The sequence below is a fragment of the Falco cherrug genome, chromosome 1, assembly GCF_023634085.1.
Source record: "Falco cherrug isolate bFalChe1 chromosome 1, bFalChe1.pri, whole genome shotgun sequence".
In the NCBI taxonomy this organism is placed as follows: domain Eukaryota; kingdom Metazoa; phylum Chordata; class Aves; order Falconiformes; family Falconidae; genus Falco; species Falco cherrug.
Window position 1 is genome coordinate 56492133 of NC_073697.1, and position 23020 is coordinate 56515152.

The 23020-nt window shown below is 39.7% G+C and overlaps 1 protein-coding gene across 1 annotated transcript; it reads right to left on the reverse strand.

Annotated features, from left to right (window-relative positions):
• Window positions 1-10410: 10410 nt before the first annotated feature.
• On the reverse strand, window positions 10411-22808 carry YIPF7 (Yip1 domain family member 7). Its single transcript, XM_005444794.3, has 5 exons — window positions 22693-22808; window positions 21515-21681; window positions 19641-19786; window positions 14949-15130; window positions 10411-10764 (listed from the first exon to the last, which is right to left on the reverse strand). The coding sequence occupies exons 1-5, from the start codon at window positions 22806-22808 to the stop codon at window positions 10602-10604; spliced, it is 774 nt and encodes a 257-aa protein (XP_005444851.1). The 3' UTR covers window positions 10411-10601.
• Between the last annotated feature and the right edge of the window lie 212 nt (window positions 22809-23020).

The following is a 23020-nucleotide window of genomic DNA, read 5'->3' on the forward strand; positions in this document are numbered from 1 at the left end:
TTCTCTGCTTGCTGTTTATTAGAAATTGATCTGAAGAACAGCTGACTTAAAAAGAAAATAATGAAAATAGTTTATTCAGTCTAATTGCTCTGATGTTATAGAAATATTTGTCTAGTATCAGATTGATTGGTATGAAAGAAACATTTTGGACTGACCAAAAATCTTATCTTTATTTTTCCTTGCTATTTGATTTCAGTTCAAATTCCTTAATAATGGAATGTAACTTTATAAAATGCCCACTGCGTGAGAAAAGGGATAAGCAAAGTAATACAAGCACTCCTGTGATTAAAGCATTGACCCAGTTCTTTGTATTTGTATTCAAAAGTATAGAGAATAGCACGATCTCCTCGTCTCCATACTTCTAAGTAATACAAAGCTATGCAATGCTTTTTCAGTAATCCAAGGTAACTGAAACCTGAGACACAGCAGCTTAAGTCAGCTTTGTATTCCTGAAATTGAAAACAGCCCAGCCTTGTCATTTGATTCTTTCTGGTCATCTTATCTACTTGTGCCTATGCCTGCACCAAAATTGTTGTCCACCAGTGTTTGGGGGTTTTCTGTTTTGTTTCGGTGTTTGTAAATGCGGCCCAGTTAAGCACATTCTAGGACATACTGAGGTAAAAGAGGGAAAGATTTTCCAGTTCCTCAAAAGTTTTTATGGCTGTTGAAACTCTAATTCATCTTCAGTTTTCCATCACCCAGGTTGTATTGCTGTTTGTTCAGATGGAGTGGGGATTTGTATCTCTGTTTTGAACAAATAGGCAGACTTGTCAGAAGAAAAAAAATTATCTCAGATGAAAACTTTCCACCAGATCTATCAAAAAAATCACTTGTGCATCTATTTGCTAAAATGGAGTATGCCCTATCAAGGACAAAGAAGTTACTATAAATAGTCAGTAATAAACACAATATCAACAGCATATGATGGATTAACCGTCATGAAGAGTTATTGCTGACCATGCACATTGTCTTGTCACACTGGACTGCAGAATAAAAGTATTAGTGGATTTTACTGCAAAAAATATTTCTGGAACACACTGAACTGGTTATTACCTGCAGAAACAGACTGACCGAGTTACAGATGTTTGAATATTTAAAACAATACAGACTATTTATAAAATAATGCCCTTCATCGAGTTAGCTCACAACTACCGAACTCATACTCTGTTGAGGTCACTTGAGCTATTTACCAGGCTCCAGCTAACAGAAGCAGTGTGCTGGATCCAGTTTTGCCAGGCAGGCTGATGCTGCGTAGCTGAGATCAGTTGCTGTGGGCAGTGATTGTGAACCAAAAAAACAGAAGACCTGCAGGATACTGAATTTCCCACAAGAGATCAGGACCCATCACATGTTGAGGATGCTGAATGCCTGGGTAAGAGTCACTCAGTAGCCCAGACTTGGAGTCTGAATTTCAGCAATACTGATTTTTGGTAGAGTCCATTTCCTAACAGTTGTGGGAACAAAGGAGCTAAGTCTTCCTGCAATTCATCCTGCCTGCCAGTGCACTAGCCAACGTACACAGGTGTGAGTGCTGTGTTTAGACCTGGCACAAACACCTCTACTGCTCTCAGCTGTCTCACACTGGATGCATCACTCAAGTCAATAAATTTTATAGCCCTTTCCCAGTCCCGCTATAGTTTACGTTCCTCATATATTAAAATCAAAACTCCCAAGCAAGGAATGTGAGTTGTCACATTTCTTCATATCCATGTTGCCCTTGGGACATCTGCATTTTCCACTCTTCAGGTTGCTCCCTGGAGGTTTTAATAAGGATGAAGATCATCCAAGGTAGAGAGAGGAGTCTGTCTCTGAGGTCTTTTTTTTTTTTTTTTCCCTCCACAAAATAGGGAGAGATGGCCACTGGGAAGAAGTGAGGTGTTGCACAGTTGCAGGAAAAAGGCAAAGGAGAAAGAGAACATGGCAGGCAGGAAAGCATTTTGCTGGCTCGAGGCTCCCCATCTGGCTCCACCAGGTTAGAAAGGAAATATGTGATTCGTGATTAGGGCCATTCCACCTGATATGAAGTCCACTGGGTTTAAAGGTTGGGGGACATGCGTATGGTGGGCTTGTGTCCTAGTGAAGAGAAAACTTGCTCATTTGGGAAAGGACAGTTCACTTGACTATTTTGTGAGAGGTGACCTTAGGCTCCATCACATGAGTGCCTGGTAATTTTTAAAGAGCTAATCTCTCCTCATCACAGCATGTTTTTGAAAGGTGAAATTATTGTTATTTTTGCTGAGAAGTCACAGGGGCAGATCCTGAGAGATGCCTGTCTCTCAAGGAAATCAGCAGGACGCATCACTAAGCACCTTTGGGATTCAAAGCCCAAATCACTGCCAAGAGTCTCAGAAAAACCAGCTGTGTCTGAGTTGAACCCTTGTGGACCAAGTCTCAATCCAGTGTGTTAATCAGAATTCTATTTTTCTTACAGACAAAACCTTCTTCCCTTAGCTCCTTGAGCTGTTTAAAAAATGTTGGTAAACACAGTTATATAGAATTTAGGTATAAACTGGTACCTCTAGCTTCACATTGTTAGTTCATTCACATCTGAATGCATGATATCGCATGCATTGGGATTTGTAGGCAGGCAGGATATTATTACTGTTTCCATGTATTGTATTTGCATTACAACCTTCCTTAACTGTGCGGCGTTGTTTTGTTAAGCAATCAGAATGCAAATACGACTGGCACAGCTAGAAAACATTGAAGTATCCCAAGTACACAAAGTATGCAAACTGAGGAGTAAAGCACACAAAGCCTAACAAGCTCATTAGTACTATACTACAGTGATTACAGAGCAAAATGCCTTCTGTGGTGCACCAGTCAGGCTATAGAGAGGGAAAGCTTTGCAATGTCTCAGTGCAATGCTGCCATCAATTGCGTACTGCTGCAGCAGTCATGTTTCACTGGCAAAAGCTGTTCTGGGAAAGAGGCACTATTCTCTGGTTGTACCTTGCCTAGGTATCATTCTTGATAAGCCATTAGGCACTGCATTATAATGATGAAGATAATTATAAACATTAGAATTATTGTCTTTGGTCAGACCAAAGCCCCCCTCTAGCTCATTTTCCCTTTTCTGACAGTGGCCAGAAGTATATTTTTAAGCAAAAAACGTGAGAAACCAGGAATGTATAGAGTGAGTGACTCTCCTCCTGGTATGGCCTTTGAATTACAGCAATCAGCAGTAGGTACGTGCAATCTGAAACTCGACTCTGTAGGTGTCCTCTAGCAGTTTGATTTACATCACAGTCTCTGTTGTAACAATGACTCAAACCCAGATTACCAACAGTCTATTGTTAGGGTACCTTTAACACCCCTGCTAGTAAAAACAGACACAGAGCAATCATTTACTGTCCAGTATATGCCACCTGCCCTTAAAAGAAAGGCACAGATCTTCAGTATAGCCACTTCAAAGATCTACTGAGAGAAAGATTAAAGTTTTAAAGGAAAGTCACCCTGTCATATCATGGAGTCAGAAATTATGTCAATCCTTCTTTGAGGCAGAGGATGGACTAAATGGCCTCTCAGCATTCTTTTCTGCACTGATTTTTTATGAACCTATGATTATTCAGCTGCTGTAACAGTTAGAAAGTTCAGTTTTAATTAGTCTGGAATAGGAAAATGTCTTTCATTCTGCTTGATGATGTAACACACGTAATATTTCAGCTGATGAACCAGATGGAGGATTTGTAAGGGCTGTGGTCATGTGGGGACTATAGCTCTTCAGTAAGTCATAGCCATAGCACAGGGGCTCAACTGCTGTACATACATATATCTTCTGGCCAAGAGCAGCAGGGAGAGAGACATGAGCAACATGGGTGTGATCTATCTTAGCAAAAATGTCTCTACATTATTCACCAAACACAGGTTGTGGCTCTGGTGGACACTTATGTGGAGATCCTTGCTGCACTTCAGGGTGCTCTTGGCAACTGACCTTAGCAACTGATCTGAGGCTTCTCCTTTGCAGCAGGACCCAATCATTAATCAAACTGGTGTGCTGGAAAGAGAGAATATATAAGTATATAGGCAGCAATGGTGGTGAAGCAAACTGCAAAGTGTTCCGTTGAATGTATCACCTTCGATGGCTGCCCTCAGAAATGCATGTCTCTTTTGAGAAGTGGCCCTTTTCTACAAGGCAGGAAGCATGAGGTATGCTCATATCTCAGTCAAAGGGTTTCCTACACGGTGCCAAAGTTATTCAGCAGTACTCATTATGCAGGTAAGATATATCGCAGTGCTGCTACTCTGCAACACTCTGCAGATCTTTATGCACCATGTGCACAATGTCTGAAATATAAGGAAATTTATGCTGCACTCATCCCTTTTGTGGTTATTAGTGTCATTTAGTATCATCTTCCTCCAGCAAATAGACTCACCAAGCAAAATGCACAAGTGCACTTTAAAGTGGATCGCATTATCACACCTACATCTTCTGAAGAGCCAAGTGCCATTACTACTTTTCACAAGGAATAACTGTCTAAACTATTTCACATTCTGCAGTGCATCAACAATGTACTTCCTCCATTCAGTTAGTAATTCAGAAGAGCAATTGAACAGTGATGCATGACTATCGTGTTCTACAACGGAGAGATAAAATCTAGGGCTCACTTTATGCCTCTTTAAATGTTAGGTTATTCTTTTATGGAGCCTTTTCATTGAGATATGCAGTTGCATCACCCTAAGGTCCTGATCATATTTGGGATGTCAATAAGGTATTTGCATTAAAAATACTACTTAAACGCATGAAATGTATTAGTGGTTTCTTTCTCAACACTACTGTTTAGATAGCATATAATCCTAACTGCACAGCTAATTTCACAGTCATCTGTAGACCAAAAGAACTAATGATGGCCAAATGCTGATGGGATTTTATTTCAGAAAAGTTTTCATATTGCTCACTAGCACCCTTTCTTCCTCTCTATGCTTTATTTTTTAGAGGGTAGGTGGCATATCAAAGACATGCAACAAGGATGCAGGCTGTTAAATGGTAAGATTATGACTAAAATAATGAACTTGGAACCAGAAACCAGGAAGCCAAAAATCAGGAACAAGAAGAAATTTTGACTAAGAAAAGTAGTCAGGAGAGGGGCTAAGGGTCAGAACCGAGAGCAACCCACAATCTGCTAAGCTGAAGAGCAAAACCAGAGCCCAGTCAAACTCCATATCATACTTTTAGACCTGAGATAAGAAGCAGCTAGTGCTTGAGCTAGACAAGCTAGACAAGATACTCACTGTCCAAGGATGATGGTTAAATAAACTGGAAAAAAACGAAGGAATAATGCTGTAGCCAGGGATCACATTTTACACCCATGCATCGGCATAGCTTCTTATGCTTGATTGTTCGACTGAGTGTTCAAGGCCAGGCTGGATGGGGCTTTAAGCAACCTGGTCTAGTGGAAGGTGCCCCTGCCCATGGAAGAGGGGCTGGAACTAGATGGTCTTTAAGGTCCTTTCCAACCCAAACCATTCTATGAATCTATGACTCTATGATTCTGATTCTTCAGCTGGCTCTATCCACAATAGTGTGTGGGTCATTGGTCTTCTGGGGAACTGCCTGTGGTAGCCTGGTGGCTTGTTGCACTTTGCTTGTCAAGAGGCTGTCAGGAAAATCACCCAAGTGTACAACTTCAGCTCAGCTCTCAGTGACTTTTGATAGGGCTGACCTTCGTGCCTTTGAAAATCCACCCCTTGTACTCTGCAAAGTGGTGGTTTCCCATGTGGTCTGTTATGTTTGCTATTATGAGTGTTTGGTGTTTCTGTGACCTCTTTTCACTCATTACCACTGCACCTAATATCATGGCCAAAGAAGGGTAATGATAATTTTTTTGCAATTGTAACTAAAATGCTACCATAGCAGACGGTATGTGCTGGCCAAGGTCTTTATTATGCAACTGTATGCAGATCATTGTGAATTGCATTGTTCATCTAGTTCAGTGATGCAGCACCAAGGTCACTGGGCATTTTTAAGCTAATGATGAGACCATAAGTCTAACAAATGTGCTTGGTAATCACAGCAAACATATTGTCATTGCCACAGGTATTATTCTTTCAAAATCACTTAGCAAACACAACTGAAACACTGCTCTTGTGCATGCTCTGACCTCTCCTAAGAATGCACCATCAGGAACACTGGGGAGGTGAAGCTGTGTAGGCAGACAGGCCATGGCCCACAGCTACAAAATCGGTACTTCTAAGAGCACTGTTGCAGCTGACTCAGAATAAACATGCAAGAGGCTAAATGAGCATGAGATCAGTGGAGGGCAAATTTTGACAGAGAGCAGATTTTGAAAAGGAACATATCCATTAGTAATGCCAACACAGGTAGAGATCAATTTTATATTACAATGATCTAGGCAGGTTGACATTAATTATCCAGTTTATTTTTGTAGCCATTATGCTGCAGTAACCCATTCCTTGCTGATCCAGAAGCTTTTTGTTATCTGTCAGAAAATACATTAACCACCAAATGCATCACGTCACTGTGAGCTTTGCCATTATGTGCAGTGATTCTCCATAAGGCTTATCAGGTGCTGCAATTGCTGATTTCTTTGAAAGGATATACATCATCTCCCAGGCTGGGTCACCAAATTGCTTATGTTATGCCCTTAAAAAGAGGTGTTGTAGTTCCCAGAACTTTTTGCAGCTCCAGTGTCTTGCAACATATCATATATATGTATATTTTTATTTTTACATATGTATATGTATATAATATATAAATATATTTTTGGCTACCAGGCATGAACAACAGCACCAGGCACAACAGCCTGACCACTAAATATGCTCCTGACAAAGGGGGGGTAGGGGGAAGAAATTTAAAACAGACAAAATTATTGGATTCTTGCTTCAATTAATACTAATTATTGATATGAATATAGGTCAGTAATTCAACATTACTGCAAAATTCACTTAAGGCCATTCCGTGGACAGAAAATGCCAGCACGTGAAGATGGCTGTTCAGCAAGGAGCTAAAATAAATGTGGTGGCAAGAGAGGTCTAAGACAAGACACAGAGCTGTCATGTCTCATTCTCAAATGACATAAACAATGCAGTCATTAAATCAGTTCTACTGCTTTTGTATATAAACCTTCTGTGGCTTCCATGCTAAAAAGAGAATAATATTACCCTTTGCTAATGGAGCTATTTCACCAGGAAACACGGCAGGTATCCAATTCAATGTGTCAGCAGCTTTCAATCCTTAATTCAGTTTACCAACAGGTAAACTATTCAAGGCCTGTATTATATAACCTTTAAGAGATGATGTGTGACAGGATGATTTTTTATAAGTAGTGGAACGCTGGTGCGACAAGTATGGCCCTTGGCTTGCCAAGGAGAGCAGGTCTCTGGGTGCAACCTGATGTTGTCAGCAGCTGCTGTTCAGGTAACCATTTTATTGTCATTGCACACTCTGACCCATGCTGTAGTCTCTTCTTACTCAGAGTATGTTCGCGTTTATACCCTCCTGCATTTTGTTGCAGTAGAACAGCAAAATAGACTACACCAGAATGCTGCAAGCTCGTTTCTGAGGGTGACCTTGAGTATGCCTGGCACAGAAGAAGTGCAGTGGAAGACAGGCAACCATTTGGCTCCTATACCTCTCCTATACTGCCTGTGTCCAATGCCATTTGAAATAACAGAAAGGAACCAAGTAGCCATTTCTGTGTGTGAATGCACATTCAGAATTGAACTTTCACGTGCATGCCATAAAAAACAAGAAACCAAAGACAGATTAGAAACCTTCACCCTCCAAAGCCATGATTTTTTTTTCTCCTTTTGCTTTGAAGCTTACGTGTAAGTCTTGTGACTTTTTTAACTCTTCAGGGTGGGAAGCATAAATTAAAGATCAGTCTGTGACCCATTACTATTTTATAATCCTGTCTTTGGCAAGTTGAAAGTAACAGCTTGCCAGGCTTGTATTTAAACTTTCATGGATTGATGTAAGGGAGTTAAATATGATGGCACAGGCAAGAGAAAATACAGGAAAGCTGTACAGGTGTTGGGAAGGCCTGTCCAGAGAGTCAGAACAAGAGTTTATTACCAAATACATGTTTTGAACCGATCTTAGATCCAAATATTTATTTTTGAGGAAGTAACAGCTTGTAATAGTGACCATAATATTTTTAGATTCAGGAAGCACACAGGAATAATGGGGCCAAAAGCATCATCGTCGCCATGCTGACCTTCAGAAAGGAGAGGCAGGTTAAAATGTTTCAAAGTAGAAGGATGGCTAAGAGAGTTAAACCATCTCAGGCAGCACAGGGACCCCTGAAGGATACCATACTGGGAGCACAGCACCAGTGCATATTGCTTGCTGGAAATCCCTTGGGAACAGGTAAAAGTAAATAAGCATGACTAAACACTAAAGCAAGGGAAGTTAATGGAATTAAGAATTTAGCATTCAAAATTATGAAGGTGTATCTCAGCAAAGAAGTTATAAATTCTGGCAGAATAAACATAAAACTATAATTAGACTAGCATTTGCTTTGTAAGTGTTGTGGCAAAATTTCAAGGTGTTCATTTTCCCCGTAAGTAATTTGACTTGTCTATGACATCAAAAGACAAACAGATAGCTTGATTCACTGGTTCCCCTGCCATTTATATCATGAAGATCAGGATGAAAATGAATATAAAGTGCTGCAGAACAGAGCCACTTTATACTTGTTTTAGTCAGTAAGAGTGAAGTGTAGGACAAAAATGGATCTAATGTTTTTTAACCATCTTTTCTGAACTTCAGAAGAAGTACAGCCATATGACTCGTTCCCCATTCAGACATGAGAATGCCATTAGTGCACAGTAAATTAAACTTCCTGATTTTATAATCATACCCTGGAGTCTCTTGACATGTTTATCTGTGCATCGTTAGTGGTAAATTTACTCCCTGATACAGCAGGGCCAAATCTGTTGCACTCACAAATGACGGATCTTCCATATTCACACACCTCCCACTTACATGCAACTAGGTCCTGCCTAGAGACACAATTAGCTCCAGGGTCATGCCTCCAGCTTTCCCTTTTTGTGCCTGTGTTCATAGCCTTCTAACAAAGAAAAGGATAAATGCCATCAAGTATTTTTCCATGAATGAGTTGTGATTTTTTAAGGAAATGTCTAAGTACGCATTACCTTTTGTTTATGACCCACAGTCTGAACCAATTCCACTGGAGTTCAGTAAAATGAATCCCGGAATTGTTTGCACCAGAGTTCTTAAAAAAGCAAATATGCCAGTAAAGGGAAATATTTTTACCAAAGGCTCTTTCAATTCAGAAACAGAGTCAATAGCCTGAAGACAAACTGATCATCTCTTTTACCTCTGACCTGAAAAGGATTAGGAACACAATTCATTTTACGCATTCTTGAGCAGTTTTGCCATACTAAGCTTCTGCATGAGCGCTTGCAGTATCAGGACCCTCTCTCACAGAATTACTGGTCCTGGGTCTAGAAAAATATTTTGTAGGCATTTCACCAAAGAGTTCAAAATAATGAATAAACTAAGGATAATCGAGATCATAAAAATATACATCAAGAAGGAAGGCACCCTAAAACACTGATGAAATAATCTGCTGCCATTTATTTCCTTCACATTTCCCGTTTATTTCATCTATTTGTTTTCCCTAGCTCTTTCTACAGCTACATTCATTTTCTCTACCACTGCATACTGGATTCTGCTCTTGTTATGACTGCACACACATCTCCATTTCCTCTTGATGGCTTGATACTTCTCATATTATATCTTGAAACATCATCTTGTGCATTCTGTGCTTCATTGCTATTATAAAAATGTTAGGTTCCTGTAAAGCTAAAAGGAGCAAATAGATTTTTTTGGAGCAGATAAAATTGTGGAGATTTGTATTTTGCTTGCTCAAATACAGTTCTGCCTTTCAGGAGACATTTTTAGGAGTTGCCTTTGCTTTGTGTGGTGCTTTTCTGCTGTGACAGCAGGTGGTGATTTAGTGGCAATTTTAAAATATAACATTGCTGTGCATTACAAACTGTACAATAGTTTTTTGGACAGCAACACCTCTTAAAAAAAAAAGCAAACCCAAGATGACATTCCTAGTTTCCTCCCTCTGTTGTAGCAATCTGCTCTTGGACAATTCTTCAACATCACAAAGCAGGCCCATTCACTCTTTTGTTAAAAAAATCCCAAACTCACACACATAAATTCTGGATATTAATTAGTAATCATATGGGATGGTAAACTGGCTTTTTTTGAAGCAAATAAATTTGTATTTTCACTTGATTTACCTAGGTCTGTTAAATATTTACATTATTGCTTTCCAGTTGCTCTCTAGTATATGTATTATATATTAAACAGAACAAAAATTTTTAAGAAATTATCATTTAATGTTTTTTCACTTTTACTACCTTCTTAACACAAATGTTATTCTTTAAGCTCTAAGACTTTCAGAACACCATTATTGCAATAATTTACCTGTTATCTTGATTTTTTATTTCATTATCAGCCATTAGACTAATAAAAGGTACGGCATATATATCAAATTTTGTTAATGGAACTTGATGCAACTTTAGGCAATCTAAAAATAAATAACTCCTTGCCCCTCCAAAACCCACAAACAGATTGTAATAAGTCTACCTGAAAATACATCTCAGAAAACCGTTAGAAGTGCAAACAATCCATAAAGTAAAGCACACGGGTACGCAATAAGAAGCTGCTGTCCTTCCATAGCCAATGCAGAGGTAAAAATTTTGGAGGCTGACAAACTGCACCATCCAATAATAAGCAGAGCTATCAAAGTTCCCAGGATCCCCCTAGGAGAAAAAACAAAAGAAACACAACAGTGTCCACTTTTAGTAAATGTAGCATCAGATTTTACCAAACTCTAGTTCTTGTCTAGCAGCTTGTTGCTGGCAAGGTAAGCAGTCGCTGGAGGAACCAAGGACTGACTGACGTAATGGAAGTCAAGCCTGAGAAACAAATTAAAAGAGTAATAGGGAACAAAAAGGTAATTTCTTCAGCATGGATAAAAGCAGCAGTTTCATCAGAAGTACTGCTAAAAGGACAACGCATTTCCAAATAAATCTTCTGGGGCTCCAGCAGATGCAGCAGCTACAGTCTAATTTTAAAGTTAGCAGTCAAAATTATTTTGTAAAGTTGTTAAGATCTAAAATGACACTGCAGACCTACTCTCTTCCATCAGGCAGCCTGGTGACCTGGAAACGTTGCATCTTTGTAACACTTAAGTGTGCTTTGGACTCTGGGGAGAGGCAATGAGGCTCTTAAAGACTGACACCTCAGCTCACTTGGTAGAAAGGTGGTGACTGTCTCTCAGGAGAAAGCTCAACTGGCCTTTTAAAAAAGGGTGCATACCGAGTAGAAAGTAAGGGATGGGAAAATAACCATTGAGGAAAAGTATTTCGCTCATCCTGGCATCTTTCTCTGCATGCTTCTGGAGAGGATGGTGGCTTCCCACACTGCCCCTTTGTGACAGCTGAGCCCTTCTGAACTTATGTTCAGCCACCTCTCAGGCACAGGGTGGCCTGGAGAACAGACGATTATGGGACTATAGCCACAAGTCCACTTAAATACTCCTGTAGATTGCAGAAAGCTCACTATTAAACCAAGTCAGAACAAAATCTTGCCAATAAATGATGTTTCACATATGCTTTCTTTGCACTCTGTATTCGCAGCCTGCTTCTGTAAAATGCATGAGATCATGCACGTAATACGCTGCTGAAGTACATAATGAGATCGGCTGCTTTGCACACTTCCACTGTGTCAGTCTCAAGGACTCTGAGAATGAAAGAACCTCTGCCACTTGCTAAAGGACCTCCTTGTGCCCCACTCTTCCAAAGGATCAGCAAAATAGAACCAGAAGTGAGAAACAGACTACTTATACTTACTTCGGTCCATTTATCAGAAATAATCTCCACTAATATTATTATTGCAATTAAACCGTGATAAGTAAAGTTCTCCTTATCTAATTGACTTACTTAATGCAATCACATCACATAAAATAGTTTGTTTCTTGGCAATCCAGTCTCCAGGCCAATAAGATACTTGGTGTTGTCAGCTCTTAGGACGTTGGAGGAGGAAGGAGAGTATTGATTTTAAGGTGACTCAGCACCGCATTGCAACTTCAACCCATTAAAAGTAAAACACTAAAGACCATGTGATTTAATATCCTCAGTTTAAGTGTTCCTTATACCTATACAGTGGCATTCAAGGAAATTACACTGGGCTCTGCGAAACAAGTTCCTGGCCGCTGCTCCAAGTGGAGATGCTAAGACGTTCACCTAAAGAGTTAGCCAGAAATTCTGAGCTGGTATGGATGGCTCTTTGAGCAGATTCCCATGCTGGCAGAGGGATGGGATGCAACAGGAACATACCGTGTGATGACAATTTTCAGCAGGTATAATGACTCTTTCGGGGGCCATCACAAGGCAGTATGATTTAGAGCTGTGGTTGCTCTGCCTTTCACTGAAGTCCAAAGCCCCTCATGGTTTGTTCCAAGATTGGCAGTGAGCAGGATGGAAAGGTGACATAAAATCATATTGGAGCCAAGAGACACCTCTGTGCACTTATAAATTCAGTCCTTGGTCTAACAGCACGTTACTGCCAAAAGGAAGAGTTTGGCTTCAGCAGAGAGCTTGCGTCTGGCATGTCCATGAGGGCCAAATCCTCAAGCATGGGAGAAGGGCAAAAGGCAGATGCCATGCTCACAGTGATCAAGAGGACTAGGGGTGCACTGGCATGAGACTGAGCTGGGGAGACAGACATGGGTGGACCCTCTCCACTCCTTCCATTCCTCTCTCTCACAACCTGCAGATGCAGTCCTCAAACTGGTCCTTTCCATCGGCTAGGTCTAAGAACATCTTTCTCCACTCTGACACTCATTTCCTTCACTGTTTAGTTAAGGAAATGGCTTAACCAGTCTGTTCAGGGATTTGATAGTAGAGAATTGTTGGGTTTGCCCAGGAAAAAAGTCTGCTGATGTTCCTCCCAGAAAGGTGGCCTAATCAGCTTGGGCTCAGACATGATGTCAGCACAGATGCGCACAAACAAATCTGCTACCATGCAAGTCTGCATAAGAGAACTGTTTTTCTCTTTGGTACTGTTCAGCACCCAAAATGTTCCATATTTTGCTTTATGCAGTTACAGTGAAATAGCTAATCATTAAATTGAAAATTGTTGCATTAGTGTGTATCTTTGCAATAGACGTGTGCACTATCTTGTGAACTTTTTTTGTGGAAATAAACATTGAGGTTAGTTCTTTACACTTTGAAATACACAGAAATAACTTTTTAATGAATATTTTAAAAATAAGGAATGTATTGCTGTTTTCCCCTTGCCATTCTTCAATAATTTTTAAAATTAAAAGTAATGAAATGCATGTTGGATTTAAAAGTTGCCACTTAATTTTAATAGCATGTTCGTAATAGTTAACCTTGGTACTTGCTGTGTTCAAGCAGCTTCATAGAGTGAATGAGAAAGGACTGCAGAATCCTGTAGACAGGCACTTAACATTATAAATTCATTTCAGAAATAATGGTTTAGTTTTGTAAAGGCTATCACAGTATAGTATTTATAGATTTTCAAAAGATGTGCTTTCTCTAAATTCACAGCATTTTATGAATGTGTGGCATGTGCTTGGAGATTCCTTGTACAAACAACAGTACCCTGTGCAGCTGTAACAGCTGGTTTGGAGTTCACCCCATCTGTCCTACGATTATGCATCTGCACCTTTTATCAGGGTGGATTATTAAACAGGTTAATCAAGAAAATATGGGAATGTAGGAGAACATTCTCTACAGAGAATAAATGGCTTCTTCAGTGTCACTGCTGTTCACCTCATCAAGGACAGCTCAGAAACACTTTAAATCATGGAATATGGTTAGGTTAACCCATTGTAGCTCCACAGAAATACGTAACAAGGATAGTGCCAAAATTTTCATCCCACTAATAATTTCCTTTAAAAAGAATGTATGTGTGTATATATATATACACACATATATGTGCACATATACACACACACACACACACACACACACATATATATATATAAAGATTGCTGCTTTTCCAAAGAAAAGAAACAGAGGTGCTTTCCTATTCATCAGCTGCCAAGTCCCCTATATTATAGACTGGAGAGTTAAAATGTGAGTGAACAACAAAGACTAAGGAGGGGAACCATTATTAATAACGTGTTAATGATGGATGAAAGTCCTGCTCAAGGCCTTCAAGCAAGACCTGGAGATTCCTTGTACTTTGCTGTATGTGAACAGGGAGGTAAACACAGCCTGTATCTCAAGAGGCTTACCAAATGAGGAGGAAGGAGAGGCTTGCATACAGATTTCCTATTCATAGTCATATTACTGAACACCCCCACACACAAGCACAGATACATATGCCACCACACATTTGTTTTTTCAAAGTTTTCAGTTATTTTCAGGTTTGCAATTATACCACAACTATACCTCAGGGTTTACAACTCTACTGCATGTTAAACAATGGGTTTAATGCTCCAAATCATTAAAGGTTTCTTGATTATTTTGTTCTGTCACACAGAAGTTGGTCTACAGAAGGAGAGGAAGCATAAGGATGGAAGCCTGATACTATGAACAAAAAAGGAACAGAACCAGATATACAAAAACAAAGTCTGGCAGTCACTTTTAAAACTGATACCTCAGTTTGGCCACTGTTGGCTGTGCAAAACAAAAATCGTATCTAAGGTTGCTACTAAAATCAAAGGTACTTTCAGTCCAAGTGGGAAACAGTTGAATTAAGGACTTATATTAAAATTAATATTTATTACCTCTCTCAAACAAAGTCCAATTTTGTTCATTTCCACCTACGCACAGAAACAAAATGGTGTTTTTCTTCACAGTTTTGGAAGCCAAAATTCACTACCTAACCATTTACAAAATGTTTTGCGTAACACCAGCCTTCTGACTTACTGTCCTCCATATGATTCCTGTTGCCATAGACTGGTACTTACTGTAGCGAGAAGACGACTGCAGAAGAGGACAGGATCACCATGGGCAGCAGGCAATAGCCCAAGACACTCGCAACACAGCCATGTGAGACTCCTGGGACGCTCATCAGGTTCAGTAGAGCATGTATAGCAAGGCACCCAATGGCACTCAGGCCATAGACATAGCCAAAATGAACTTTTCCTGCCTGGAATAAGTATAAGTAAGTAGGCATGAAGTGTCAGAAATGAGCAAGTGATCACAAAGAGGTGGGAGAAGACAGAAGGCAAGCACTGGGTTTGTTACTTCTCATTGACACTCTCCCTCCGCTTCGCCTACATCAGTTCAATTGTAAATCACAGCTGATACTTTTGGGTGATTTATTTGCATCAGAAAATGCCAAGGTACTATTGCAAGAATGTGCTTGTTGCTAACTTGCAAGTTGTAAGGCTGATTCTCAGTCTTACTGTCATTGGGCTCTGAAATGACAGGAACCGGTTGGTGAGACTTGGGAAGGTCTAACTGGTAACAAACTATGGAAAAAATATGGAAAGCACATTTTAGTGTCAGGAAACACCTTTCCAATAGGTGTATATGGGGCTGTGGAAAAGTGTCCTAAATAAAATGATGACTTCACTCACTTGTTATGCTTCACATTTTATTACAAACCTCCAGCTTTAAGCAGGTCTGCAAAAAACTACTAAAACTTTGCTGATTTTCAGGGTGAATGTGTCCATTCATCCCCTTGACTACCATGAGAAAGACACATCTCTGTGGTTAGATCAATACAACGTGTTCATTTCAACATAAACCTGAGTAGTAACTGTCAGCTTGTGTTCTGGTTTTGTTCCAACAAATGAAAAAAAAAACAGCCAACCACCAGGTGTTTTATTCTTCTGTGTAAATTTAGTGCCTGTGAAAGGTACCAGCCTGACAGCCTGGAGCCTGATGCTTTCTGATTTATACACAAAGCTAGTACAACAGGCAACAGTGGCCACAGCACCACCCATTTCTTCTCCCCCTGCCATCATTTTGAAGGATCACCTCCACGCACGAGGGCATTGTTCGCTCCCAAAAATGAACACTCACAAAAGACTGTTAAATTTCTCTCTCTTCAAGCTTCTAACAAATGAAATACTGAATGTCACCTATGCAATATTGTCTTTTTCATATCTGTATGTCAGAAATAAACATTTGTACATAGAAATAAACAGTGATTGAGATGAAGATGGTTTTGTTTGTTTTGTCTTGGAACTTCACATCCTAATAATAACATGCTCAAAGAAGAACGCTCAAAACTGGGACTCAGCCCTTAACTCGGGACCATGGAATAAACTCAAATGAAGATCACCTTCCTGACACATATGCATATACATATGGAAAACACAGGTTAGCTTGTGCATACACACACACATCTATATATTGCACAAATTATATATTACATATGACAAACCACACGAGAATCAAAACTAACAGAGGGTCTCAGTTTCCTAATAATTTTGTGGCTTATGGTTGGATTTCCTTGTGATGGATAAGGTGGAAACATTATTGAAGGTTTTTACATGGTTTGCAATATTTACAAGTATCTCTTTCATGATCGTTAGGGAGGATTGAGAAGATCTCCCACTTTATTTATCCATACATTTTAATAAAACCTAGGGGGTACCAAGTCTGAGGACCCTTCTTCTATGCGCCCCGCCCCCCCCCCCCCCCCCCCCCCCCCTTCCTCTATCCATTCAGGTGGAAACTGAGCACTGGGTGCCAGACGTATTTGAGCTGGGCAGATATAAAGAAATGCAGTGGAGAAAGCCTAATCTACAGATGACACAACCTGAAATTCCTATTGTTGCAGGTTGGTAACAGCTCACCCGCTCTAGCTGGAGAGCAGTGCATGCTTATGTGAAAGGCAGCCTCAGTTAACGAGCCCTCCTCTACACCAGCACCGTTACCCTGTTTTCAGCTTGACCTGGCTCACTGCTGAGATCTCCCCTGGTTCCAGCCCTCAAGGTTAGGTAAGGCACAGCCGGGTTATCTATATCATAGCAGCATCCCGAGTGCTGGCCTTCCCCCCGCCACTGTGTTCCACCATAAAGGAATAAACTATTCCTGAATGAACAGCGTAAGAAACCTTCCTATTTAGGTACACAGCTGGTATTTGCATACTACTGGTATAAAACAATCAGGATAATTGCTTCACCAAATAAAATTACTGATAGCTAGAGAGAGTGTGGGAGAGCAATACTATCTCAAATTATTATCAATTACAATTTTGGTCATTAAAGATTTGTAGTAAGTTTAACATCCCCAGTGGGTTGGGGCAGCGTTTACTATAGACCAACTAAGAAAAGCTCTGTCTCAAACAGATGTAACAAACAACTACAAGCTAATACTTTATACTGTTTTTTTCAGTGTATTTAATTATTCTACACAGCACTATTTAGCAGCTTAGTTTAAGATTAAGAAATTACTGAGACAGAGATGAAGGGAGCACTAGCACTGGCAGCTAACTGGAAACTCCACTTGGTGAAATGTTGGATTTGTGGTGCAGGGGAATGAGGAGAAAAAAGAGCAGCTGAACATGTTGGTTCCAATTCTAGTCCTTAACATATGTAAATATATTGACTCACACATGCGGGAATACTCCCAATTCACAGTGATGTAAGCAAAACCAGAATCAGGCTTGATGAGTCTAACAGGCTTTGATGAATGGGAAGAGCTAAATTTGTCCTGCAGAAGGAACAAGGTTAGAAGAAAGTCAGACTCTGTACGCTTGTTTGCATCTGCCTAGAGTGGGTACTACTATCCTTAGCTTAAGTGGATGGGGAAGTCTGATTTTGTACAAACAACTATGTAAAATGCAAAGGAGCTGACAGTTGGGCTTCTGCTAACTTTCGCACTGCTGTTGTTTCTCTATCTGCAATGGAGCTGCCTGGTTTTACGCGAATATGAGGAAGATCAAGTCCTGATACCAGGCTAACAAAGCTTTCTTCTTTTTCTCTGCACTCTGAAAGAACTGTTACCATTTGAAGAATATCTTTGCATATTTTTCCATAGTTAAAAAGCTGAAACTAAATAAAATTTTTAAATTATTTTTGGAAACAAGCTCTCAACCAGATTATCTTCCTGGTGCTATTAGAAGAGAATTATTATTCAAGTACAGAAAGCTACCATAGCTTACGCAGCTGAAAAGCCACTTTAGTATTCAAATGCATCCATGATAAAATGAACAGCCTGAATTTCTAAGATGGCCCATGGAAATTCCACAGACTTATTGCTGTGAAGTTGTGGCACAAAAACACTAGATGGTATCAGAGGTGTTCTGGTGGCCTAAAACTGGAGCACTGAAAATAGGGTTTTTTTCTAATAACACCTGAAATGCTTAATATCCCAGAATAAATATGGTAATTAAAGTACCTTATTTCACTAGTAGTAGTTTAATTAGTTATAATTGTTGGCTATTCAGGAGGAAAAACAACAGCAACCATTCCCCCCCCCCCCCCCCTTTCTTTCTTTCTGTTAGCTTTCGTTCCATTTTCCTGATTATAATCAATTCGACGCTTTCTGCTTTTATTCCCCTCATACCTGTATTTCTTCAGGTGGAAAATAGCCTGTCTTCTCGAGCTTCCCACCCTCCTTTCCTTTTATTCCCTTTCCTCCTGCCTTTTCCATCCTTTTAAAAGATTTTTATTTTTATAGGGACATAAATAGTAGTAATACTTGCCATTTATATTGCAGTTTGCACATCAAAGGTACTGCACTGACATTGCAAATTGAGTAAGGACTTGCAAGAGTCTTCTGATTCAGCACTATTCATCATAGAGGAAATGGAGAATTAGAGCCCCATTTCTCTCACCTCAGTTGCAGAGCAGCAAACTCCTTCCCAGAATGGTCCCACCTTATCCCTGCCTGATGAATTGCTGCCGACAATCAGAGCTGTACCTCAGCAGCACTGGAGAACCCCTGTTGTCAGTGATAAATAGATGAATTTGGAGTACTGTACAATCCCTGTTCAACTTTCCTCCTGTGGGAAAGCTATATTCATAAAGAGGAAAGAGCTTAAACACAGGCTACCATATTTTGTTTAGCAGATGGTGTAGGAAAAGAATATAAACTAAGAAAGGACTAGCAATATTTATAGGAAGGTATTGCAAATCTAAGGTGGGAAGGAAAAGGCTGTTTCCATTTCCTTTTTCAAATTATTCTAGTTACATAAAGATAATATTTTTTGATAACTCTGCACTCCCCAAAATAACATTGAGAGAAGATAATTTCAAAACAGTAACAAAAGTGTTATAAAAACTGGGCTGGTCTGCTATGCCTTTTTATTCCCTTCTTTAAAACCTCCTTGTTAGGTCCTTACCTAGTGCACACTGCTGTGCTTTAGGTGTTCAGGGCAGGATGTTCAGGTGTTCCCCAGGATATACACAGCACAGATCTGTCCTTTGTTCCTATTAAATCCCACCCCCCAAAAAATGGTGTGGTCTTTTGTTTACAGTGGAAGTAATACATCATTTCGCCTGTATTACATCTACATTACATTTAAACTTCATGCAGGTACCCTCAAGGCAATGAGACTTTTTAGTATGCAATCTCAGAACAAACAGCAGCAAATGACTCATTTTATGCCAGTACTACATTTTCTGCTACTTCACATGCAATATCACCCAGGCATTAGCTTGTTAGAAAAGAAACCCCTTGAGACTGCTACCACATCCTACCAGCAGCAACGTTGCTCCAAGGGCCAAACAGAAAACCATAGGTCCAGTGAGGTCTGTCTCATTCATAATACTGCCATCTGCGGGCTTCATTGGATTTAGAACTGTTAACGTTTTTTGCCATATATGCTCAAAATTGATCCCAAGTTCTGCAATGAGAAATTCCAGGATTGTTAACTGCTCACAAGAAAACAAGGCTTTTACATCAACCCATGAGATACCACAAAACCCCAAACAAGCAAAGAAATTAATCGCTTTAATGAAAATAATATTGTAGGATGATGTAGTCTGTAGTAAGAACATGATGTCCCTGCTATATATCCAGTATATTCAGAGTCAGCTCTGATTCTAAATTGGAATATTAATTCATTAAATCCTATTTTAGGCGGTGAACCAAAAACCACCCACCCTCAGCAATTTTTAGTTAATATTTGTTTTCCCTATATTTAAAACACATATACCTAATGCCACACTAACTTAGATGTTGAAAAATACGCTAATTAACAGTAACTGCAGAATTCAAGCGGCTCTAGTAACACCAAGGACAGAGATATATGCTTTAATTCTGGCAAATTTGACAAGAGATGTGTCTTAAACCTGAACTGCCAAAGCCACTTAAAAATGACATTCGTCCCTTCAAGGCAAGTTAATAATACCTTGTACAGTGATTTATAAGCTTTTTTTGAATTTAAAAAGTAATTACTGAGGACCCCTAGAAACAGAACAAAATTCTTCCCCATGAAAGTCAGTGGGAATTCTGCCATAAAGTTTACTGGGACAAAGATTTCTTTTATAACTTCTGCAGAAACACTTCAGCTTGCAAGAGTAATCATCTTCCTTGAGATGCTCCAGTAAGGGAAAAGTTAGGTTCAGAACTGGGTGCCAGAATTACTGAGACTGACAATGTATTAGATCTGTTTTGAAAGCCAAGTTATTTTTTATTATTTACCTTATTTACCATATTCCACTGACCATCATCTTGAGTTGAGCCAAAACATTATATAAAGTTATTTTGTATTAAAATGTGTGTCTTTGGTCAGATTTATGTGGTACACAGATAGGAACCTCTCTGAAGCCCTGCGGATCAGAAGCAGTTGTATTTCAACATCCTTTTTGCCGGGTGAGCTGCATCTGAGTTAAATGCTTGGAGTTTTGAGAAGGAGAGATCTAGCAGTTATCTCTTCCAAACAGAGTGATTTTGCTGGTTTTCATACAGTAGTACTATCTTTTAAGTAGTAAAAACTCCACTTGCCTTCCAGTATGCAAAAGCAGGCTGAATATGCTCTTTTTGCATCATGCTGAAGTAATCCCCAAAAAATTCTCTTTTTTTTTTTTTTTTAAGTGTAGCACAAATATTTTTAAACTACAAAATCAGCCACTACCCTTAGGATGGTTCAGTCACCGTAAAGAATGATATTGTTCATGTAGTTAAATGCTCAACTAATTGAATTTGAAAGCAGCTTTCTCAATTTCTTTTCCACTGAAACAAGCTATTTAGCATCTTCAAACTATTAAATTTATTACTAGATATGCAAAAAGGATTAGTATCAGTATTTATTAATTATAGATGTTTCAATATATATGCAGGACAAGCACAGAGAGGAAAAAAAGTATTTGGAAATGTGAATGCAAACCTTATTGTTATGCTGTCATCTAGTGGTAGTAAAGTATATGCTATATATGCCAATAAGGCTGAATTAATCCATGGTGAATTCTAATAAGAAAATGTAGGTTTGAGGGCCAGGGCTGCTGGCTGAAGCTAACACAGCCAGGCTTGGCAGCTCTGCTGCTGTTCCTCTAGTGACTACCACCAGCTGGCAAAGAAAAGTATAGGCACCCCCAGAAACCACGCATATCAGCCACAGTTTTATTTTTACCTTCTAGCAAAGGAGGTTCCTCATCAAATCCGTCAGTGTAACTAAGATGAGAGAGGGTGCTGGGAGTGTATGTTGGCTGCAAAATCTGACCCGTGTAACTCTGAGAGGACAGAAGCATTTCTGACGGGGCAAAAGCACCAGCTGGAGGTTGTTCTCCTGTCTGGCTCCTAGGACAAAAAAGCAAATCACAGCATAACACATAGCCTAGAGCTGCTCATCATGTACCGTGGTTTAAATTTTCACCTGTTTTCAATTTGGAGAACCTGGAAATTTTCTGGGCACGGTATCTGCTGTGTGTACTGAATGCCAAGCCACTGACCATGGCTTTGCTTCCCTTCACTGCAGTCTGCCCTGAAACCAGGCAGGGCTCTTTGCTCGCCTGCCAGCACATTGCAGTCCATTGCACCTGCTTCTGTGCCCACCCAGCTCAGGCAATGGCACAGTGCAAGCCCCCAGGCTGGGGTGGGGGCAAAGGGAACTGAGGAGCTGTGAGGGTACCCACAAATTTAGCCACTCCTGACTTTTCTGCCAAGCAGCCTGGTGACACTCCTCAGATACGTCCATACTGCCAATGACAGAGCCATATATTTAGACATTATTTTTTGTCTTGAATATGAGCAGGAGCTTGAAGAATTTCTAGCAATATATGTGACCTAAAATCTACATTAATAACATGAAGCTCAGTCACTCCAATTAGTTAAACAACCAGTAACATCCGTAGATATAGAAGTAGCACAAAACCCAATCCTTTACAAAGAAAGGTTCAATTAAAAGTGATTCTGCCTTGGGGAAAGTCTAGATGATCTCTTGAAGCTCCTGCAAGACCCAAAGCCTGATGGATCCATCAGCTGCTGAACAGGGAAGCTGCGGCAACTCCCAGACTCCTACTGCTGACGTGCTGAAATCTCCTTAAGGGGGAAACCCTCAGAACTTCTTCCCCTCAGTGTCTCTCTTCTATGGACAGAAGTCACCAAACGGTTTAAAAAATAAAGGGGAAAAAAAAATATTCTTTCTGTCTTTCTACTGTTATGGTTTGTATTTCTCCACTAAAACTTCCACTCTATTGATTATGCAATCCTTTTTTGCCACTTGTATACTGGTTTTTGTCATTAGTTTCATTTCAGCTTCAAGATATATTGCCATCTTTTTTTATTATTATTATTTTTTAGCATACTTACTTTCTGCTTCCACAGAGGTTTTTGTTAGACCCATAAGTGTTGTAACCTTCTTCCTGGTCATCTATGGTATAATTGGACTGGTAAAAGTCAAGGTGAAACTGCTCAAAATTTGACATTCTGGTTGGAAAAATAATTGCAATTATCAAAAAAATAGTCTTTGCAACAACCCAGTACCTATGTTTTTAATTCTCTTAAACAAAAATAACAAGCCTTAACGTCACAAACTCAAGAGAATCTTTCTGTGGAAATGCATGATAATTTGGAATTTACAAAAAAAGACTCTACTTTCTTTTGTTGTAACAAGAGAAATTAATCTTCTGTTACTGTT

Bases quoted from the DNA above. Each gene is read 5' to 3' on its own strand.
- YIPF7 (XM_005444794.3), bottom strand. From the start codon at position 22,808: ATGTCAAATTTTGAGCAGTTTCACCTTGACTTTTACCAGTCCAATTAT. The intron at 21,682-22,692 runs GTAAGTATGCTA...TTTTTGTCCTAG, and splicing joins AACCTCTGTGGAAGCAGAAA to GAGCCAGACAGGAGAACAAC. The intron at 15,131-19,640 runs GTAGGATGTGGT...TACTTATTCCAG, and splicing joins TTGGAGCAACGTTGCTGCTG to GCAGGAAAAGTTCATTTTGG.